General features: G+C 39.0%; 1 protein-coding gene across 2 annotated transcripts in view; it reads right to left on the reverse strand.

Moving 5' to 3' along the window:
- OSBPL8 (oxysterol binding protein like 8) overlaps positions 1-22,695 on the reverse strand; it is a 324,813-nt gene continuing 302,118 nt past the window's right edge. For both annotated transcript variants that reach the window (XM_075856992.1, XM_075856993.1), the window contains 7 exons: positions 19,966-20,055; positions 18,003-18,139; positions 17,321-17,506; positions 16,166-16,253; positions 15,107-15,212; positions 6,543-6,648; positions 1-5,646 (listed from right to left, as the gene is read on the reverse strand). In XM_075856992.1, the coding sequence (XP_075713107.1) occupies positions 5,511-5,646; positions 6,543-6,648; positions 15,107-15,212; positions 16,166-16,253; positions 17,321-17,506; positions 18,003-18,139; positions 19,966-20,055 (849 nt within the window). In that variant the 3' untranslated portion in view covers positions 1-5,510. The remainder of the gene's footprint in view (positions 5,647-6,542; positions 6,649-15,106; positions 15,213-16,165; positions 16,254-17,320; positions 17,507-18,002; positions 18,140-19,965; positions 20,056-22,695) is intronic.

Consider the following 22,695-nt stretch of genomic DNA (forward strand, 5'->3'; position numbering starts at 1 on the left):
TTTTATGATCACATTTTTATTCTAATTGGAAATACAAAACTACTGACCAGTGGTAGTGCTTTAATTTTCAGAAAGCCATTGGACAAGATGTTAAACACACATGAACAGTTAACATGCTACAAAAGACGGGAGATTTGTCATTCTCAAACTTCATTCCATCCTAACTCAGTGACACTTCCTGAAAACACTGAACCTCATGTATAACAACTAGTGCAGACACAAAGTGGAGCTATTGCCCACAGCAACCAATCAAATCACAGCTTTCATTTTCTGGCATCTGGTTGGTTGCTATTTGCAACTACTACATTTTTGGCTGGAATGGTCATTTTGCATGAGGTTCCAGGTGTGTGTGCAGTTCGGCTAAGATACATTGCTATTCCTGCTTACAGGTTCAACAAGATAAATCATCAACGAAACCTTTGTTATATATAAATAATTTTGTCTTTTTTTGTTGTTTTCGATTAGTCATATCACATTCATTTTGTCATGGGTTCTGGCTCTTCATCAATACATAACACTGGTCTTTACTCAAAGTTTATATAACAGTCTATTGGTTGTTTAAAAATGTAACAGTACAAAACAAGCAATGTGGTAAAATAACAGGCGTGCAGAAAAGTACGTGGAGTCCAGTTTACACGTTTTTTTTCTCAATCATAACAGAACAAAGGTGTAAGTAGGACAAGTATAGAAACCTTCACAACCTCTTCTCCGAGGTCCCAGTACATATGTTGTAAGCATTGGAAATACGTTAGGATATAGAACTTACAATTTATAGATCACTGGATTTCTTGTACTTAAAAGCTGTGAGATGCAAATAAAAAACAAGAAAGTTTTAAACATCATAATGAAGTCACACTTTTGTGTAAGAGGTCACTGCTTGTTGCTATGGCTATTAAGAATATGCCACAAATTGTAATGACTTCATTGTATATACACCCAATATGTGGACATAAATGCAACAATGTAAGATACGTCACAGGCCCCCTCTGACCCCGCCATTCCTCCCTATACCCTGTGGAAGAGAGTCCAGTCAGAAGAAAGCCGATTACCTTGAAAGGCTGTACGCACAGCTTACCCTTCAAGAGTGAAGGAGATAAATATCTGACCAAGTATTGCAAATCCTCTTAGAAAAGTAAGAGCATGGGCTTGAAACCTGTGATCGTATGAATATGGCACAAACCCAAAAACATCTCTACAAACTCATTTATCAAAAAGGCACAGTTAACAATGTTTAGACAGCTCTCGGGCTTTCAGTTTCATCCAAAAGTGCACATGTAGGACATGAAATACATGATCTACAGAAAAATGATAACACCACTAATGTATTCTACTCCTTACAATAGAATCTACTGGAACTAAAGGGGCAAACTGTCTTGCTTTCTTCACAGGCAAAACAGCAAGGCATTTTCAGCTCCCTCTAGTGGAGGAGAATGTACACAGCAATGTTATATTAGGACTTCATGAAATTATGCCATAAGCTGTGTCATTTGCAACAATTCCAGGGCACAATTATGCCGAATCCCATGAAATCAGTCAATACTTTGATTGATTGTACCTTATATGTTTGCCATGGGTAACTTTGTTATACTGGACTCAAACTATTGCCTAGTAAGTGCACGACGTAAAATATATCTTTTGCAATGCTGCTGGAAAGGTATAATAAATGTGTGCGTATATATATATATATATATATATATATATATATATATATGCACACACTAGTACAGGTTATGTGTAGGGGTACCTTCTACCATATATACACAACACTGCCATTTTTACAAACATATGGCCATTCTGACCATTCTGATTATTATGTAACATTATAGAATATGCTTCTTGGAGAGGAACTCTGAAGCAAGTGATGATATGTACCATTTATTTATATTGCTAAAACAGTTTTCTATATTAATAAACCACTATACAATTCACATAGAAGTCATTGCGGAGTGCACTGTACAGTTCCTTATCACTGAAGTTCCCCTGTACATGAATCAAACAATAATGGCTTCTAAATACAAAGTTTTCACGATACAATTTTTCTTAATAGAGTTCTTAGCCTGAAAACCTATGTGGTTAGGTATTTAACCTTTCAGTGCTGGCTACAGGACGTAGTGATACATCTCTGCACCAATAAGGTTACACAGAAAAAGCCTTAAGGGGAGTTATGGGAAGCATGAATACAAGGAACCTATTATTACATGTATGTCTGATTTGGGGATTCTGATGAGAAATCTGGAAGATACAATGTTGTTTCATTCTTCATATAAGGATACTTACTGTGCATACAAATACTTAGATCACTACAGCTAAAATGTATAGTATAGTCTATAGTATATAGAGACAATCCATATGGACACAATACTCCAGTAAAGAAATTTTGGTATGACACATGGGTCAAACATACAGGAAACCCACAATAACTCCACTTGGTGGAAGCTTCGTCTACTGTATTATATGGAATGTTCCAATTGCTTTGGCAGAAAGAGCTGTTGTCTTTTACCCCTTTCCCTTTCCAGTTCATTTTGGCAAATATCTAAAGCTGTCAAATGTGTTCAGAAAAGTAATATTTTAGAATCAAGTGTCAATGACATCACATCCTAAACTTTGGATATCGTAAGACGTGCGGGTTTAAAAGTACAAAAAAAAGCCATAGTAGAAAAACTTGCAATTAGAGAATGGGATTTAAGAAATCCGGTCACACACCACAGTAATCGCAATGTTTTTTTGGGTACAGAGCAGCCATTTAAACGGCAACATGCCCTATTTGTCGCATTCTCTCAGTCAAGGTGGTAATGACCACTATCATAACACCACAACACTGTTTTCCATAGAAGCAGTTCTAGGAACATTTCAGAAAAGACACATTGCAGATTGTGGCATGACTGGCATAACAGCATGTAATAATGCATGGATCTGCTGTAGGTTTGATCTGCTGCTCCCTGCCACACCACTACCAGCACGTGTGAGCCCAGCCATAAGCTCCACATTTCATTCTTATAATCATCTTATACAATGTAATAACCGTGACCTACAAAGCTGTACAACTCCCTTAAATAGGCAGAAATGAATGGTTAAGTAAAAAGTATGGCCATCTCCTATACTTGTGTAAATGGTGCGGGCAGGTTAGTGCATTACTGGCCAGGGCTTAACTCACATAAAACAATCATCCTTATAAAAGAGTAAAAAAAAAAAAAAGTTAGTGAATGAATCAAATGAAATGCATAAATTCTAAACATAAATACAACAAATCTAACTGGAACAGTAGAAAAGGAGAAAATGCCAGCATTTCCAGAGATTACATGAATAAAGGTATAATGCTGAGATTTCAGCAAGTAAAACCAAGTAGAAAAGTGCCTCATTATGTATTCTTCTAGCGCAGAATTTCTATCGCCAGTTGGGCTCGAGTGCAGTCTAGAAACTTATCTGGCCTAGCAGCGAAGAAAATAGAACATGCAACTACCCTGAAATAACGCTGCAATAATATCACTTCTGAGAAGGATCGACTTGACTTCTGGAGCAATAAAAGTCACCTTCCATTTTTTCTCTCGGTCTCTGTTGCTATAGTCTAGTGTACAGCAGTGTGAATGGCGGCCAACCGCAGACGGTCTTGATATGGCCTAGTACTGTAGTCTGCTAGGGAGAACATGGGACATACATTTTGTTTTAATGCAGGTATACCACTAAAGCGTATAAAGGGTTATTCTGGTCAAAGCTGAAACATTCGGTTTTATGAAAAAAAAAAATGCCTGTGCTCCTCCCGCAACGGTTAATTTAGCGATTTCACAGCGTCTCTCAATTTAATTAGCCAAGTGACACAATATAAGCGTCACTACCCTATAATTTAACTGGCAGTACTTTGCAATATCACCGGTTCTGCATCACCCCTTGTCTGAACCAGCTTAAAAGCAGGCATTTTTATCTATTATTACCAATTGAAAAACGAACAAATAAATAATCTGGGTTATCTTTTGAATACTTCCAAAAATATAATGGACATAATCCTAAAAGATACCTCATGACTAATCTGAATATTTATATATTTTGTTCCAGCGAACAGATGAATTGTGAAACCATACAATCAAAACGTCATAACGATGGGGAAAAAATAATCCGACTAATGAAGCAAATACTGATATTGCCGTATTACCTTACAATGGCTACCTATATTAATCCTACAGCAGTCACAAATGGATAATGAATTTCAGTATTTCAGAGTGGCACAAAGATCTGTAACTTAAATCCTTGTACGTAGGAGAAGACAATACTTGAAGCACGGGTCCACCTTTCATTGGCTATATAGTTAAATGTAAAATCTAATATGTTTCTAATATAGAATGATTTCTTGTGGACTTCTTATTTTCTTGTTATGTTATTGTGTGAAAAGTAGAAAAAAAAAAGTCTCCAATTGCTGCATGGAAACCATCAACAAGCTGTTTTATGGGAGATATGTTATTGCTTTGCGTGTATATGGGTGTACTCTTGTGAATGGACTGTAAAGTGATGACCGTTACTTTACTGACTCCAAAGTGCAGGTATTAGGATCATATTATGGATGTTCGCGTGTTAATGAACATCATCTATTTATGTGATAAAAGGCTGGGGCGTCCTAGGTATCATAAGTCATAATTAGATCCATCAACAGCACTTGCCTGCATGTTGAGATTTGCTGGTATAACAGATTTTTTTCTTAACTGCACAGAGAGTAATAATGAACTGAGAAGTAGGTAATGAACATATATTACATTGCCAGCCACACAACCAATGTAAATAAAAGGTGGCGCTCGATGGTAGAAGACCTCCTTGAGCGGAAATGCAGTGAATTTTCCTGCGTGGTCTGATGGAATACGTCATCACCCTGGACACTGAACCTGGTTCTTTTATCGCCTCTATCTCGAGCCAGCATACTTGTTCCTTGCGGCTTTGCTGCACTAGGTAGAGAAGTCTTCTTAAATGGGATGTTTGTTTAGGAAAAAAATATCTGGCAACCAGACTCTACAGTCTGCGAATAAAAGAATTCTGTGTTGAACATATTTGGTGAAAGAGTGACATTTACCATGTACCGGAAGTAACGAGACCTTTGTTTTCCAGGCTGTTATTTCAAAGCAGAATTTCCAGGCTATTTTAAGTTCCAAGTCATGAACGGCTCAAATCATAAGACCTGAAAATGACAGCCAGCAACATACCTATAAAATGTGTTCATACACCTCTGTAACACGGACATTACTGAAGTGTAATGTGGAAAGCACTAATTATTCCAGAAGTGAATACAATGAGACAGTTAGGTAGATAGTGTGGGCGAGGTGGACAGAAGATGAGAAGCTGAACATGTCTCCAGAGTCAAGTGCCACCATTTTCAAAAGAAGAGAAGAATAATATTGCACCCAAGTCCGAATCATCTGACCTCCATGATGGCAAGGAAGAAAAGCGCTGAAAATGACAACGAGGCAAGAAGTGGTCCCAATCCAAATGCAAAAGTTCCAAGGTCCACATACTTCTATGTGAGTCACCTTTTACTTGAACAAATAGTTAATGGCAATTTGAAGAAAAATCAAGAAGATAATAATACAATAGTCTCTTTGCTGAAGGAAACTACTTTCCGTGTTTGAGGCATTTGTAGTTATACGATTACGGAGAGCGATGATGTTCCTACAAGACAGAACAAAAAGGTTGGAAGTTATAATAAGCAATACAATTGGGGAGCACCTGTACATATTTAATACATGATAAACACTATAAAAGGAGGAAAAAAATATTAAATATGTATACTGCATAAATGTAACTATTTCTTGATCATTTGGCTTAAAAATGGGTTTACAGCGAAAAGCTGATTTAAACCATAGAAATTTCCTGACTACACATTCCCTTTAAAGGGATTGTGCAGTCAGAAGAAATCGATGGCCTATCCTCCGGATAAAAAGGCTCTGTTGTAAAAAGGCTGCGGTGCTCATACGAGTATATTACTTTTACTGCTCGTAGTGGGATTCGCTGACACTTGTAGCGGAGGTTCACAGTATTACAACCTTCTCCCTTTTCACTTCAATGGGAGAAGAAGTCTGTAATACTGTGAACCGCCGCTGCAAGCGTGTTGGCAATTCACAATATGAGCAGATAAGGAACGAAGAGGAAGCAGCGCTCATACAGGCCATCAATTTGTTATGACTACAACCCATTTAAGCTCTGTGATCCATACAGGGGTAAGACGTTTATGTAATTCATAAGAAAAAGCTAATCTTAAACTTGAATATCTCTTTACTAAGGAATGTTACCTAATGTCAATATCAATAGTAAAGAAAAGGAGCAACAGGCCTAGTAAATATCCTATTGCAGGTGCAAATGCCAAAGTGTAACGTTTATGGACATGTATGTGGAATCCAGAAATTTGCATGTTTTTTTGTGTAAAAATGCAGCGCGAGATTGGACGGGATTATCAGGGTATGAATAATTTAGGAAGCTTCCTACACTAAACAATATGAACCAAATGGCTATGAAGTTGAAAACACAGATCTAAACACGCAGTATACAATATGCAAGGAGACAATCACCTGTTGATTTCTTCTTGAGTTTTCTTGATGGATTCTATGGCACTTTGTAGTTCACCGTGATCTGCTCCCTTTTTTCTACTTCTAGTGTTGTGAGTTAATTCATGTGCTGGAAGAGCAATGACAACACATTTACTGCAACATTCGGATTTTCATTTTATCACTAACAAACAAAGAAACATTACAAGTTTTTCATATTCGGCCTCAAGCACACTATAGTGATTTTCTGCATTGTGCTATCCGTTTTTTTTTAAAACGGATATTACACTGACCCATTCATTTCTATGGGGCAATGCACACTTCTATAATTTGTGGAACGGACACACGGATCTGCGAAAATAACAGAACAGATCCTATTCCTGTCAGTTTTTGCGGATCAGTCTCAGCCATTCTATTCAGTGGTCCGTTAAAACTACGGACTGCAAACGGAAGCCATCCACGTGCGGTCTGTATTTTGTGGATTCTGTGATTTGTGGTCGTATAAATGGCCACGGATGTGTGCTGGAGGCCTTAAAGGGGTTTTGCAGGATTTTAAAATATCTGAAAATGTAAAAATAAACCGTGCAATATACTTACCTTAAGAATTTCACATTATAATGCACGGAAGAACAACAAGAGTGGCAGGGGAAGCATGAAACTGACAGCAGGAGACTGAAGTGAAATCAGTAGGGCAGGTATATTGCACAGTTTGATCACTAAATTTTCAGCTCATACGTAGACTAAAAAAAAAATATTCTGGAAAATCCCTTTAAAGGATATGTAAACCTTTGAAGACTTTAAAAAAAAAAAAAAAAAGTAAAACAGTGTATTAGAGTGTCTAATGCAATGTTGCAATTTGTTTTTATTAACAAAAATTACTTTTTGAGATACAGGTGCTTTATATCCTGTATACAGAGCAGCTGCGCAGAAACCTGAATACGTCAGGTCAGTAGGACTGACGTTTTAGTGGCAGCGGGTCCTGCGTGTCAGCTGTTATCGATCACATTTACGTTATGAACTTAGATGTGATCGATAACAGGTGGACCCAGCATGTCAGAGACACGCAGGACCCGTTGTCACCGAAGCCATCAGTCCCACTGACCTGACAGATTCAGGTTTCAGCTTCCAAGTATCCAAGATACCTAGAATCTTTTCATGAAAAAATGTTTTTACTTTTTGAGATAAACAAATAAGGCTGCACCACACACTCTAATACACGGTTACAGTTTAAAAAAAAAAAAACGTCTTCAAAAAAGGTTTCCATAGCTTTTAACCACATCCCGACCGCCGACCGTAAATTAACGTCGGCGCTTGCTGGGCTTTGTGCAGTGCCGACGTTGATTTATGTTCCTCCTTATGTCGGCGATCGGGTCCCCCAGAGTGCGTGTAGCATCTGGAACGGGCTGTTGCTATAAGCCTCTGGTCCAGGTGCACTCATCAAGGCCTGATTGGTTCAGGTCCTGATCATGTGATCGCAGTGAAAGTTTGTTGTAGCAGCAAACTGGAACAACTTCCCGGGGACCGATTGCAGGTGCTGCCGTTTGTGGTCATGGCAAAACCGGAGGCCATACAACGGCCTCTGGGTCTGCCATGCACTGAAGCCTATGAGGACCAGCTGGAGGCCGGTCCTCATAGGCTTCCTATCAGTGTGACTCTCAGTGTCACACTGACATTTTATAATATGTTATATTACCTAGGTAGTGTAATGTATTATTGCAGCTATCAGTGCTTCAGGTCTTCAAGTAAAAAAAAAAAGGTAATAAAGAGGTTTTATAAAAGTGTAAATATAAAAGTTATACGTTACAAAAACAAGAACAGCTTTTTTTTCCTATAATAAGTCTTTTATTATAGGAAAAAAATTTAAACTTTAAAAAAAGTACACATATTTGGTACCCGTGCGTTCATAACGACTCAAACTATAAAACTAGAATATTATTTTTCCCTCACGGTGAACACCGCAAAAATATTATTTTGGTAACCAACCCTCCCAAAATATAGAATAAAAAGTGATCAAAAAGTCGCATGCACCCCAAAACAGTACCAATACAAACAACAACCCGCTCCGCAAAAAACAAGCTCTTACACAGCTTTTTTTCACTGAAAAATAAAAAAAAGTTATGGCTCTCAGAATATGGTGACATAAAAAATAAACTATTTTATAGAAAAGTGATTTTATTGTGCAAACTCTGCAAAACATAAAAAAAACTATACATATGGTATCGCCGTAATTGTATCGACCCACAGAATAAAGTAAAAGATCATTTATAGCACACTGTGTGCACTGTAAAAAGAAAAAAGGACAAAAACCATTGTCAGAATTGCTGGTTTTTGGTCACCTTGCTTGTCAAAAAATGGAATAAAAAGTGATAAAAAAAAAAACAAACAAAAAAAAACCGCACGTACCCTAAAATTCTACCAATGAAAAAGACAGATTGTCCCGCAACAAACAAGCCCTCGCAGAGCTTTGGTAGCGAAAAGATAAAAAAGTTTCGGCTCTCAGAATATGGCAACACAAAATATGCAGAGCGTTCCAAAAGCAGATAATATTGGGCACCATTTATCAGTGCGACACGGCCACATATCTATGAATTATTTTTTCGTTTCCCCAATATTATACCCTCTTATTATGCCCTGATGTACTCCGCACAACTTACATATGCCCCAAATTATAAACTGAAATACCAGAAAAACCCCAAAAAAGCTACTACCAAGCAAAATCTGCACACTGAAAGCCAAATGGCACTCCCTCCCTTCTGAGACCTACAGCGTGCCCAAACACTAGTTTACGTCCACATACGACATTTTATACCTGGGAGAACCCGCTCAACATTGTATGCGGTATTAGTCTTCAGTGGCACAAGCTGGGTACAAAACATTGTGCACAAAAATTGGATATCATGGGAAAATTTAAATGTTCACTTTGTACCATCCGCTGCAAAATAACCACTTCGCGCACGACTTAATAGCATGTCGTGGTGCGAGGATATATATGGAGCGGGCTCATGCGCTGAGCCCGCTCCATATGCTGCAGGTGTCAGCTGTGTATTACAGCGGACACCCGGTACTAATGGACAGGAACAGCGATCGGGCTGTTACAGGAGCCTGTAAAAAAACATTATAGTGCAATGCATTAGTATTGCAGTGTATTGAACCAGCGATCTAATGATCGCTGGTTAAGTCCCCTAGGGGAACAAATAAAATGTGTGTAAAAAAAAAAAAGTTAATAAATTCAATAAATTCATTGCTTATTTGTGAAAAACACCAAAATTTCGAGAAAATTTGCAAAAATTATGATTTTTCTAATTTTAAATGTATCTGCTTGTAAAACAGATAGTAATACCCACAAAATAGTTACTATTTCACATATTCCATATGTCTACTTTATATTTGCATCGTTTTTTTAGCATTATTTTATTTTTCTAGGACGTTACAAGGTTTAGTACTTTAGCAGCAATTTCTCACATTTTCAAGAAAATTTCAAAAGGCTATTTTTACAGGGACCAGTTCAGTTCTAAAGCGGCTTTGAAGGCCTTATGTACTAGATAGACCCCATAAATCACCACATATTAAAAACTGCACCCCTCAAAGTATTCAAAACAGCATTCAGAAAGTTTCTTAACTCTTTAGGCGTTTCACAGGAATTAAAGCAAAGTAGAGGGGAAATTGACAAATTTTATTTTTTTTGCTGCAATTCATTTGTAATACATTTTTTTCTGTAACACAGAAGATTTTACCAGAGAAATGCAACTCAATATTTATTGCCCAGATTCTGCAGTTTTTAGAAATATCCCACATGTGGCCCAAGTGTGATAATGGACTGAAATACGGGCCTCAGAAGCAAAGGAGCACCTAGTGATTTTGTGGCCTCCTTTTTTTAGAATATATTTTAGGCACCATGTCAGGTTTGAAGAGGTCTTTTAGTGCCAAAACAGTGGAAATCCCCCAAAAGTGACACGCTTTTGGAAACTGCACACCTCAAGGAATTTTTCTAGGGGTATAGTTAGCATCTTGACCCCACAGGTCTTTTGCTATATTTATTGGAAATTTATTGCCTGTGAAAGTGAAAATCTACTTTATTTCTGAAAAAATATAAAAAAAATTAATATTTGCAAGGAATAAAGAATAAAAAGCACCCCAAAACTTGTAAAGCTACTTCTCCCGATTACAGCAATTCCCCATATGTGGTACTAAACGGCTGTTTGGACCCACAGCAGAGCTCAGAAGGGAAGGAGCGCCACTTGGATTTTGAAGCGCAGATTTTGCTGGATTGGTTTTCAGTGCCATGTCGCGTTTGCAACGCCCTGGAGGGAGCAAAACGGTGGAAACCCCCCAAAAGTGACCCCATTTTGAAGACTACACCCCTCAAGGAATTTTTCTAGGGGTATAGTTAGTATTTTGACCCCACAGTTTTTTTGCTGAATTTAGTGGAATTAGGCCGTGAAAATAAAAATCTACTTTTTTCAGAAAAAACATAGAAATGTTTAATTTTTACAATGAATAAAAGGAGAAAAATCACCCCAAAATTTGTAAAGCAATTTGTCCTGATTACAGCAATATGCCATATGTGGTAATAAACTGCTGTTTGAACCAAGACTCAGAAGGTAAGGAACAATATTAGGCTTTTAGAGCTCAAATTTAGCTGGAATGGTTTTCGGGTGTCATGTCGCATATACAAAGCCCCTGAGGTACCAAAACAGTGGAAACCTCCCAAAAGTCCCTTTAGGGGACTGGAACGAGCGATCATTAGGTCTCTGGTACAATATCATTTTTACAGACTCCTGTAACAGCGCGATCGCTGTTCCTGTCAATTAGTCCCGGGTGTCCGCTGTAATACACAGTTGATTCCTGCAGAATATGGGCGCAGCGCCCGCTCCATATATAACCCCCCGCACCACGACATGCTATTAAGTCGTGGTGCGCGAAGGCGTTAATGCGCAGCGGATGGTGCAAAGTGAAAATTTTCCACTAATATGCCATTTTAATGCACAAGATGTTGTGCCCAGTTTGTACCACTGAAGACAAATACCTCGTACAATGTTGAGCGGGTTCTCCTGGATATAAAATATCATATATGTGGACGTAAGCTGGTGTTTGGGCACGCTGTGGGGCTCAGAAGGGAGGGAGAGCTATTTGGCTTTTGGAGCGCAGATTTTGCTTGGTAACTGTTCTGTTTGGGGTTTTGCTGGTATTTCAGTTCATAATGTGGGGGTATGTGTAAATTGGGCAGAGTACATCAGGACATAATAAGAGGGTATAATAATTCGGTAAATAAATAATAATCCGCAGATATGTGGCCGGTGTCGCACTAATGGTGCCCGATCTCATCCGCTTTTGGACACTGCACAATTTCTGTCGCTATATTCTGAGAGCCAGAATTATTTTTTTTTTCTTCACTGGAGCTGTTTGAGGGCTTATTTGTTGCGGAACAATCCGTAGTTTTCATTGGTACCATTTTAGGGTACATGTGATTTTTTTATCACTTATTAGATTTTTTTGGGCAAGCAAAGTGACAAAAAAACAAATTCTGACAATGTTTTTTGTCTTTTTTTTACAGTGTTCACCGTGCACTATATATGACATTTTACTTTATTCTGCGGGTCGATACGATTAGGGCAATACCAGATGTATATAGTTTTTTTTATGTTTTGTGCCGTTTGCGCAATAAAATCACTTTTTGTGTCACCATATTCTGAGAGCCATAACTTTTTTATTTTTCAGTCAAAAAAGCTGTGTAAGGGCTTGTTTTTTGCGGGACGGGTTGTAGTTTTTATTGGTACTATTTTGGGGTACATGCGACTTTTTGATCACTTTTTATTCTATATTTTTGTAGGGTTGATGACCAAAAAAATAGTGATTCTAACATTGTTTTTTAATTATTTTTTTTGCGGCGTTCACCGTGCGGGAAAAATAATTACACAGTTTTATAGTTTGGGTCGTTATGAACGCCGTGATACCAAATGTGTACTTTTTTTTAACATTTTCATTTTTTTCCTATAATAAAAGACTTATTATAGGAAAAAAAAATTTTTTTGTTTTGGTAACTTATTTTTACACTTTTATAAAACATTTTTATTACTTCTTTTTTTTTTACTTTTTACTTGAAGACCTGCAGCACTGATGGCTGCTATAATACATTACACTACCTAGGTAGTGTAACGTATTATAAACGGTCAGTGTGACGCTGAGTGTCACACTGACAGGAAGCTTAGGAGGACTGGCCTCCGGCTGGTTCTCATAGGCTGCAGTGCATGGCAGATCCGGGGGCTGTTGTATGGCCTCCAGTTTTGCCTTAAAACCGATTGCAGCACCGGCAATCGGCCCCCGGGAAATTTTGTTGCAGCAACAAACTTTCCAGTTTGTTGCAGCAACAAACTTTCCAGTTTGTTGCAGCAACAAACTTCCCCTGCGAATTAGGTCCCGGTCATGTCTCCGGGACTAGAGGCAGGGGATAACAGCGCGATCCGGGTGTCAGCGCTACTATGAGACACCCGGATCGCGCTTTTAACACCCACCGTGAATTCACGTCGGCGCTGCACAGAGCCCAGCAAGCGCCGACGTGAATTTACAGTGGGCGGTCGGGAAGCGGTTAAAGTCCCAAAATAAAACCTTTCCCATTTCTCCTCTAAAGTAATGTAAAAAAAAATTGTTTTTATTAAATAAACAAAATTGGTATTGCTGCATCCGTAAAAGTCCGAACTATTACAATATACCATTATTTAACTCGCAGGGTGAATGCCGAAAAAATAAATTATTTAAAAAAAGCCATAATCCGTTTTTTTTTGGTAGCCTTAGCTTTATAACTTTTTGATCACTTTTCATTATATTTATTTCTTCATTTTATTGGCAAAAGACCTGAGGGGTCTGAATGCTCACGATAACCCTAGAAAGATTCCTTGAGGGGTGTAGTTTCCAAAATGGGGTCACTTTCGGGGGGATTCCCACTGTTTTGGTCCCTCCAGGGCATTGCAAACGCGACATGGCACCGAAAACCATTCCAGCAAAATCTGTGCTCCAAAATCCAAATGGCGCTCCTACACTTCTCAGCACTGCCGTGGGTCCAAACAGCAGTTTAGTACCACATATGGGGTATTGCTGTAATCGGGAGAAATTGCTTTACAAGTTTTGGGGTGCTTTTTATTCTTTATTCCTTGTAAAAATTAAAAACTATGTTTTCTCAGGAAAAAAGTAGATTTTCATTTACTAACTCCAATAAATATAGCAAAAGACCTGTGGGGTCAAGATGCTAACTATACCACTAGATAAATTCTTTGAGGTGTGTAGTTTCCAAAACAGTTTACATTTTGGGGAGTTTCCACTGTTTTGGTACCATAAGACCTCTTCAAACCTGACATGGTGCCTAAAATATATTCTAATAAAAAGAAGGCCCCAAAATCCTCTAGGTGATCCTTTGCTTCTGAGGCCGGTTTTTCAGTCCGTTACCGCACTAGGGCCACAAGTGGGATATTTCTAAAAACGGCATAATCTGGACAATAAATATTGAGTTGCGTTTCTACGGTAAAACTTTGTTTTTCCCCTCTACTTTGCTTTAATTTCTGTGAAACGCCTAAAGGGTTTTGAAACTTTCTGAATGCTGTTTTGAATACTTTGAGGGGTGCAGTTTTCAATATGGGGTGATTTATGTGGACTTTCTAATATATAGGGCCCTCAAAGCCACTTCAGAACTGAACTGGTCCTTGAACAATGAGCCTTCTGTAATTTTCCTGAAAATGTGAGAAATTGCTGCTAAAGTTCAAAGCCTTGTAACGTCCTAGAAAAATAAAAGAATGTTCAAAAAACGATGCAAACAAAGTAGACATATGGAATATGTGAAATAGTAATAGTAACTATTTTTTTTTATATGTTTTACAAGCAGATACATTTAAAATGAGAAAAATCATAATTTTTGCACATTTTCTTTTTCACAAATAAGCAATGAATTTATAGACCAAATTTTTCCACTGACAAAGTAAAATATGTCATGAGAAAACACTCAGAATCGCTTGGATAGGTAAACGCTTTCCAGAGTTATTACCATATAAAATGACAAGGCAGATTTGAAAAAAATGGGGCTGGTTCTGAAGGCCAAAATGAGCTCGGTCCTGAAAGGGTTAAGTCTCTGAACAGCACTGGTGTGAACACGACTAGACAAATTTTTACTATTCAGTGCCATGTTCTCTTTACTTGAAATATCTACATTAAAACACACAGCTATAAATGATCCATAGGTATCTTTGATTTTTGTACCAAAGCTTTATTTAGAGGACTATAGTAAAATGTATAAGCGGTGATTGGATCTACATATGTCAATCATAATGAAGCCAATAATAAATTCTAAATATTGTTCATGTTTTTTATTTTACAATAAGTCTTGGTAGAATATTGCAATTTAACACGTTTTGGATGGCACTGACAACAAAGCTTCACACGTAAAAAACATGTTCCAGCCATATAGTCACTGGAAGAGCTCCTCAGCACTTCCATAGTTCACATGTTCAGATTCACACGCTTTTTAACCTTAGCGCAACACTTTCTGCGGTAACAGTTATGGGAGTCACTCAGCATTTTAGCTCTTACAAATGAAATCTCACCTTCACTGCCAGAAGAGTCCTGGTTATCCAGCTCTGGGGAGGAGCACCCACTTTCTCCTTTCTTCTGCTGACCACTTGTTTTGTGCTTTAGCTTTGGAACACAAACCTGTAACGCAAAGTTGTACATGTAGAACTAAAATCTAAAAAACTCATTCAGAAGTCACAACTAGAAACAACCAGACAATAGGCTAGAAGACCAAGTAATGAAGTCTTAGGGTATGTTCACACGCAGAGTCAAAAACGTCTCAAAATACGGAGCTGTTTTCAAGAGAAAACAGCTCCTGATTTTCAGACGTTTTTCAATGCATTGTTCACGGACGTTTTTGGAGCTTTTTTCAATAGAGTCTATGGAAAACGGCTCCAAAAACGTCCCAAGAAGTGTCTTGCACTTCTTTTTCGCGGCTGTTTATTTATGCGTAAAAAAACGCTGCGAAAAATGCTCAGTCGGAACAGAACGCTGCTTTCCCATTGAAATCATTGGGCAGATGTTGGGAGGCATTGCCCGAAAAACGGCAGTGTAAACATACCCTTACTCATCTCTCTTTCTTGTAGCCTGTACCAACCATCTATATGAATGTAGAACTAAAGAGGCATCTTCGAGAAGAGTATCAGTAAAACATAGCTTGTGAAGAGCATTCAAGCAGCTTATATTATTAGTAGTCATTTTATAGGCAAATTGTATTTATTTATTCATAATCACTCTTCTAGGTTAGTATTTGGAGGCCAATGTCAGTGAGTCTTCTGCTTTAATGTCTTTCTGGTTTCAGAAGTATTTCCTTGCTCTGTACATGTATCAGTGTAATGTAGATGTGTTGGAATGTGAGGCCCTCCCTGTGTTATTACATATCAGAGGAGCATACACTGACATAATCAGATATCTCAGCCTTACAGCCAGACGTTCGTACTTTAAAGCTTACATTATACACATGCGTCCTGGATCTTGATAGGACCGAGAGACGAGAGGAAAGCCATGTTGTCTCCAAACCTACCTGATAATTAATTGTATTTGTCCCGCTTTGCCCCTTGGTTATTGAGACTAATTACACTACCCGAACGTACCATTGGAGTCCTATGCCGGACTTTTGTCTGGATGGCACCATCTTTTTCAAACTGAACCAGGTCATTAAGGGGGTCCCATGGTCGGGTACTATAAAACATACAAAAAAATAAGCATAGTTTTAAAGCAGATCAGTACTACTAATAATAATGACAGTAACATGTATTATATACAACAAATATTAAAGTGGATGTCTGGTTTTTTGGGGGAAAACAAAAGCTGCAAATGTTTAAAAATAACAGAAAAAAACACCACTATTCACCTATTCAACCCTCCACCGATCCAGTGCAGATGTTCTTGCGGTCGCATGCTCGTCTTTGTTTACAAGCTGCCAGCAATGAAGTGCCATGGCTGCACGTGACCACTGCAGCCAATCAGTGGCCTCACCCAGGAGGGAAGGGGACTGAGGCAGCCCTTGCGGTTACTACTGTGGGAGGGGCCTGGGGGTGTCTTGCTATGATTACTAGAGGAAGGAGTGGCAGGGCAGGAACCTTGCTGTGACTACTAGGGTGGGTGCTTGTGTGTCTGCGCTGATGACTAGAGAAGTAGAGAGGTGGTTGCAAGGGTACAATTTTTAGGGTACATTCACAGAGCGGTAAAAATGCTACAGAGAACTGGCCATTACAACTCCATGGCAGAACTGTATGTAAATACATGTGGTTTTTGCCAACATTTTACAGCAAAGAATGGATTTACAGTGAAGTGTAAGGCCAGGCTGGCATATTTCCCGTTGAAGAGTGGACCTAGCCCTACACCACATACTTGCTGGCTTCTAGACCAGGCTAAGACTTGTCCTAGTCTGTATTACATATTCAAGTGAATATTGATTGAGGTGATGACAATTATGGTGCATGCATCCGTTATGGCGGATTTGGCATATATGGCAGAAATGGCTACCACTACCCATAAGCAGCAAACGAAGATATCCAAAATGTAGGTTTTTGATAGACCTCTACCTTTGTTCAGCATCTGACATCTTTTATGTAAAAAAAAAAGGAGCCAACAATCGGCAAGAAATGGTCTAAATTGTTATGGACAACTAAAATCACTAGCTTTAGTCTAGTTTCATGCAGGTAATACAGTCAGAGATATGACACTGAACATTATAAATACAGGTTTGTGTCAAAATATAGGTACAGAAAGCAATTTGAACTTACTCTGCATATTTATAATGCCATTCGCCAGAGATTGGTTCCTGTTCAAAGAGATTGCAGGTCCAATCCTCGCCCTTTGTCTTCCTCTCTTTTGCAGCTTTCCTCTGAGCATCTTCTAAAACAAACTTCTCTTGGGTGGCTTCTGTCTGATCTTTGTTATTGATCGCCCTTGTAACTTGCTGCCAGAGCCTGAAATGGAGCAGGATATTGATTATGAATGAGAACTATGAAGACAAGGTTTACTTTGTGTATTCACGATCACAGGGACCATGAGAAAAAAAAGTTACATTTTCCGTATCTCATCAAAGGAAGAATTGTACATTTATTGCTACGTTCGCATCTGTGCTAGATTTTCTGTTATTCTGTTCCATCATAAGAACAGAATAACGAGAAAAACAGAAACACCAGATCCGCCGTACAACGGAAACCAAAGGCGCCTGACTAACCTTATTGACTTTATGGGCTCAGTCATGGTTTTCATTATTTTGCACTATTTTGTCCAGCAGAAATGAGGAAATCTGCGACAGAGGCGCCTAACGTAGCCTCCGCTCAGATGAGTACAGAGCCGAAGTTCTGTCTTTACTCACTGATCAAGGAATAGCTCACTTCTTACAGATTTCCAGTCAGTAGCTGCTAAGAACTTACATTCACAGACAAAAAAACCTATTTCCCCATCAGGAATTACCTTTCAGATTCAAATTCTCCCTGCTCATCACGCTGCACCGTACAACGGGTCAATCTGCGCTGCTTAATCTCATGTGTAGGGTTCCAGAAGGTATCAGACATATCAGTCTTCTTTTCATGAATAAAGACTTCACTGTCCTGAAAGGTAACAAACATATAACGATGCATGTAAGTATTCTAGTTTAGGGGAATAGGGCTGAGCTGCAATATCAGGCACAGCCCATGGACAGGAGTGGCGCGGTTTCTGGAAGAAGGTTGCACTGTTTTTCTAATCTCACACATCACTTTTAAGTGTGCATAAAATGGAATCTGAGCTCAACAATGATCTCCCACGCCCATCTATGCATAATCAACTCTTAAAGTGGTTTTCTCATGAAGACAACCGCTGTCCTTATGCTCTAATAGGGCATATGAATATCATAGAGGGGGGGGGGGGGGGTTCTCCTCTCTAAAGCACCTTTAGCAGTGATAACAGCCTCCAGTCTTCTTGGGTATGATGCCACAAGGTCTGCACACCTGGATTTGGGGATTTTCTGCCATTCTTCTCCGCACATCCTCTCAAGCTCTGTCAGGTTGGATGGGGACCGTCGGTGGACAGCCATTTTCAGGTCTCTCCAGAGATTTTTGATTGGATGGATTCAAGTCAGAGCTCTGGCTGGGCCACTCAAGGAGATTCACAGAATTGTCCCTAAGCCACTCTTGTGTTGTCTTGGCTGTGTGCTTAGGGTCGTTGTCTTGTTGGAAGGTGAACCTTGGGCCCAGAGAACTCTGGATCAGGTTTTAAATTAAGAATACCTCTGTACTTTGCGCCATTCATCTTTCCCTCAACCCTGACCAGTCTCCCTGTCCCAGCCGCTGAAAAACAACCCCACAGCATTATGCTGCTGCTGCCACCACCACCATGCTTCACTGTAGGGATGGCATTGGGCAGGTGATGAGCAGTGCCTAATTTCCCCATGACGCTTAGAATTGATGCCAAAAAGTTCAATCTTGGTTTCATCAGACCACAGAATCTTGTTTCTCACAGACAGAGTCCTTTAGGTGCTTTTTTGCAAACTCCAGGTGGACTTTCATGTGTCTTTTACTGAGGAGAGGCTTCTTTCTGGCCACTTTGCCATAAAGCCCAGATTGGTGGAGTGCTGCCGTGATTGACCTCCTGGAAGTTTCTACCATCTGCACACAGGATCTTTGGAGCTCAGCTACAGTGACCATTGGGTTCTTGGTCACCTCTTCCCAAGGCCCTTCTCCCCCCGATTACTTAGTTTGATGGGTCGGCCAGCCCTAGCAAGAGTCCTGGTTATTCCAAACTTCTTCCATTTAAGAATTATGGAGGCCACTGTGCTCTTGGGAACTTTCATTGCAGCAGAATTTTTTTTTGTACCCTTCTCCAGATCTGTGCCTCCACACAATCCTGTGTCTGAGCTCTACAGGCAGTTCTTTCCTCCTCATGGCTTGTTTTTTTGCTCTGATATGCATTGTCAGCTGTGAGACCTTATATAGACAGGGGGTGTCTTTCCAAATCATGTCCAATCAAATGAATTTATCACAGGTGGACTCCAAGGTATAGAGAAATGGGAGGCCCCAAGAGTAAAATTTCAAGTGTCATAGCAAAGGGTCTGAATAGTTCTGTCCACGCAAAATTTGCGTTTTTACATTTTTAATAAATTTGCAAAAATTTCTAACATTCTGTATTTACTTCAAATTCATTATAGGGTATTGAGTGCAGAATGATGGGGGAAAAACTTGAATTTTGTTTATCTCTTAGCACAAGGCCTCAAAATGTGAAAGGGTCTGAAGACTATCGGAATGCACTGTAGTAAAAACAAATCACATACATAACAGGTAAGCATAAATCTAAAAAATAAAATCTAATCGCTTTCTGCTAGCCTAATGTTCACTTATTCACAAATAGACATAATTGCAGATTTTAATAGCTGCATTGATGAAAAGGTGCTGCCACTTACCCAATGACCTTCCAGAGTTGCCAGCACTTCCTTTCCCAGTTTAATTTTCCCTGATATTTGATTAACACTATCATCATTTCCAAGAAACGGCTGCAAGGTAAAGAAACTACAGTGAACATCATAGCTATTCCATATTGTATATAGTATATAAACGTTACTTAAGTCATCTGAACGGTTTGTACCAGATTTGCTTACTGCTTACTTATAGCTTGTGAGTCCATTCTCAATCTATCGTGCCATGCATTCACAGATCTTTACATTGCCGTTTTCTAGAACACTTCACACACAGTTGCTTTGTATATGATGCTGAAAGCCGCATCATATTCATCCTGTCACCAAGTGCTGCAGATGTCTTTAAGCAAAGGTTATCAGAGAGTCACTGATGATGTTGCGTCTACTAGACACGAGTATTTTTTTCTATGTCCCACAACCGCTGATTATCAGTAATGGCTCATATTTGTTTAGTAGAAATATATGACGACATGTCTCATCCTCTGCTTCCTGCGTCATGGATCCTTAGGTTATCAATACGGATGTACAATTTTAGCTGGTTTTGCATGGGCTAATTAAAAGGGTATTAAGCTTATTTAATTTATTCATAAAAGACAGAACCAGTCAATTTTCTAACATAAAAGACAGTGGCACTTTAAATACAAGCATCTATACGATGACTAAGAGCAGTTACAGAACCAGAGTTTGTGGGGTGTTGTCCATTGCTTCGGCAGTCCTAGTGAAAAGAACATCTCTCCTCCAATCTGCTGACAGGACTCTTCTTGTCAAGATCCACCTGCCCATTCTTCTCAACAAAGACTGCGGTCATATGACGCCATGTTTAGTCCAGTTAGCCCATGGATGCACTACATAGCCCATGAATGAGTCCTATTATTCAACTGCAGAAACCGGTCTACTAAAAAAAAAAGTTTGCCACCACAGAACTATCAATCAGCGGTTCCTCTCCTCAGGCATCAAACCGCTTAATCTTTGCACAGGGACTGTGGGAGTGGGGCACAGCACACCAAAACTCTGTGCCCGCTGTCTTAACAGCTGATAGAAATCTTATAGATGCCTATATTCAAAACGTCATTGTCTCAGGATATGATCTTGTCACTTTAAAATACTGCTCACTACACAAGAATAATATACATCATGGATTTGTCCTGTGCAATACACCCATGGGCTAACTGAATAGGACTAAACATGGCATTGATTACATAGCCCCGAAATTCAGTTAACAGTTTGATTTGTACTTCTCATGAGACCTGGCAGACATCCTATGTCATTTATGCTGCTAACTGAATGGCAGGGGTCACATGATACGAGAAAAGGACACATGACTGACGCCATGTTTAAAGGGAACCTGGCACTGGATTTTAGGTCATTAAACTACCATCATATCGTTATACTGCTGGGGTTTGGAATCCTAAACATCCCTCCCACAAAACCGTCTGTTTTAGCATCTTGTCTAAAACGACATTATAATCCAGTATGTGCTAAATGTAATTACTAGAGAAGAGAACTTATTTGAGAACTGAGAAAGCGCTGGATGCTATTAGATCACTCCAGTTTACATACAAAGCATGCTGTACTAGAACTAGAATTACAAAATTATATGGTTTCCGATCTTATAAATATATTAAATATAAAGCGTAATACCCCTTTAACAAGACTGAGTAAAAAATTATTTTTTTTGCCGTGTGTACACGCTCAAAAAAGAACTTAAAAAAATGTATATGATATGAGTTGGGAGTATATATAGATATAGTAAACAATAATATTAGATTACACCAAGCAGGTATATAGCATGCGAGTAGAGCAAAAAAATAATTGATGGTGTCCTCCATCAATTCTAGGTAAGCCAAAATGAGCAGTAGTGTGATATATGCAGAGAGAGCAGATAATCTAAGCATTACTGCCACGTATAACCAATTGAACTCTTTATAAGCTCTGCAGGTTTCCTTGAAAATTCTGCCAGTAAGAACTGTATACCTGGACAGCAAACAGATACGTACCGTGTTGTCCTTAATGGTTTTATTGTTTTAATATTGGCCGCAGGAATAAAGCAGATGGACTCAACATAAATGAAAGAGTTAAAAGCAACAAAAACAGTGCAACATTTACACCGAGTGGCCAATTTATTATGTATATCTTATATACAGGAAGCAGCTCCATTGGCCGTGGTTCACGGACACGAAAAAAATGACAGCATGACTTTAATGCTGGGAAGTTCATTCAGCCTGCGCTCATGTTCCATATTTTTGAGAAATATTCTTTCTTCCAGTGGGCACACAGCTACTGTACTGTGGAAGGATGTAGTAGTGAGTCATTAGGTTAGGGACCATATTTTAAAGGAGCCTTTTGTCTGGAGACATGTACTATTATGTATGTTTCAAAGCATTTGAAGCGTTCAGCTCACTTGTGGTCCACCCATAGTTCACCAAGGAACAGCAATAATATGCATTCGGCAGACAGTGGTAATTTCACAATACGAGAATCCAGTGCTTGTGCTCTTCAGCTTAGAACATCGGCATCATATTGCTTTTAATAAGAGTGAAACTCCAGGAGTTCCGCAGCTGCTACACTCCATCAACAACAAGAAAAAACTAATTTGAAGATCTTCTACGTCCTAGCTATAGGACTCAATACTGGCTGGATTTTCTTCAGTAGTTTTCTTGATTAGTGACCGTGGATTCTGCTCTTCTTCATGTCACAGCTAGTGCCACACTGCCATAT

The sequence above is a fragment of the Rhinoderma darwinii genome, chromosome 3 (genome assembly GCF_050947455.1).
Source record: "Rhinoderma darwinii isolate aRhiDar2 chromosome 3, aRhiDar2.hap1, whole genome shotgun sequence".
Lineage (NCBI taxonomy): Eukaryota > Metazoa > Chordata > Amphibia > Anura > Rhinodermatidae > Rhinoderma > Rhinoderma darwinii.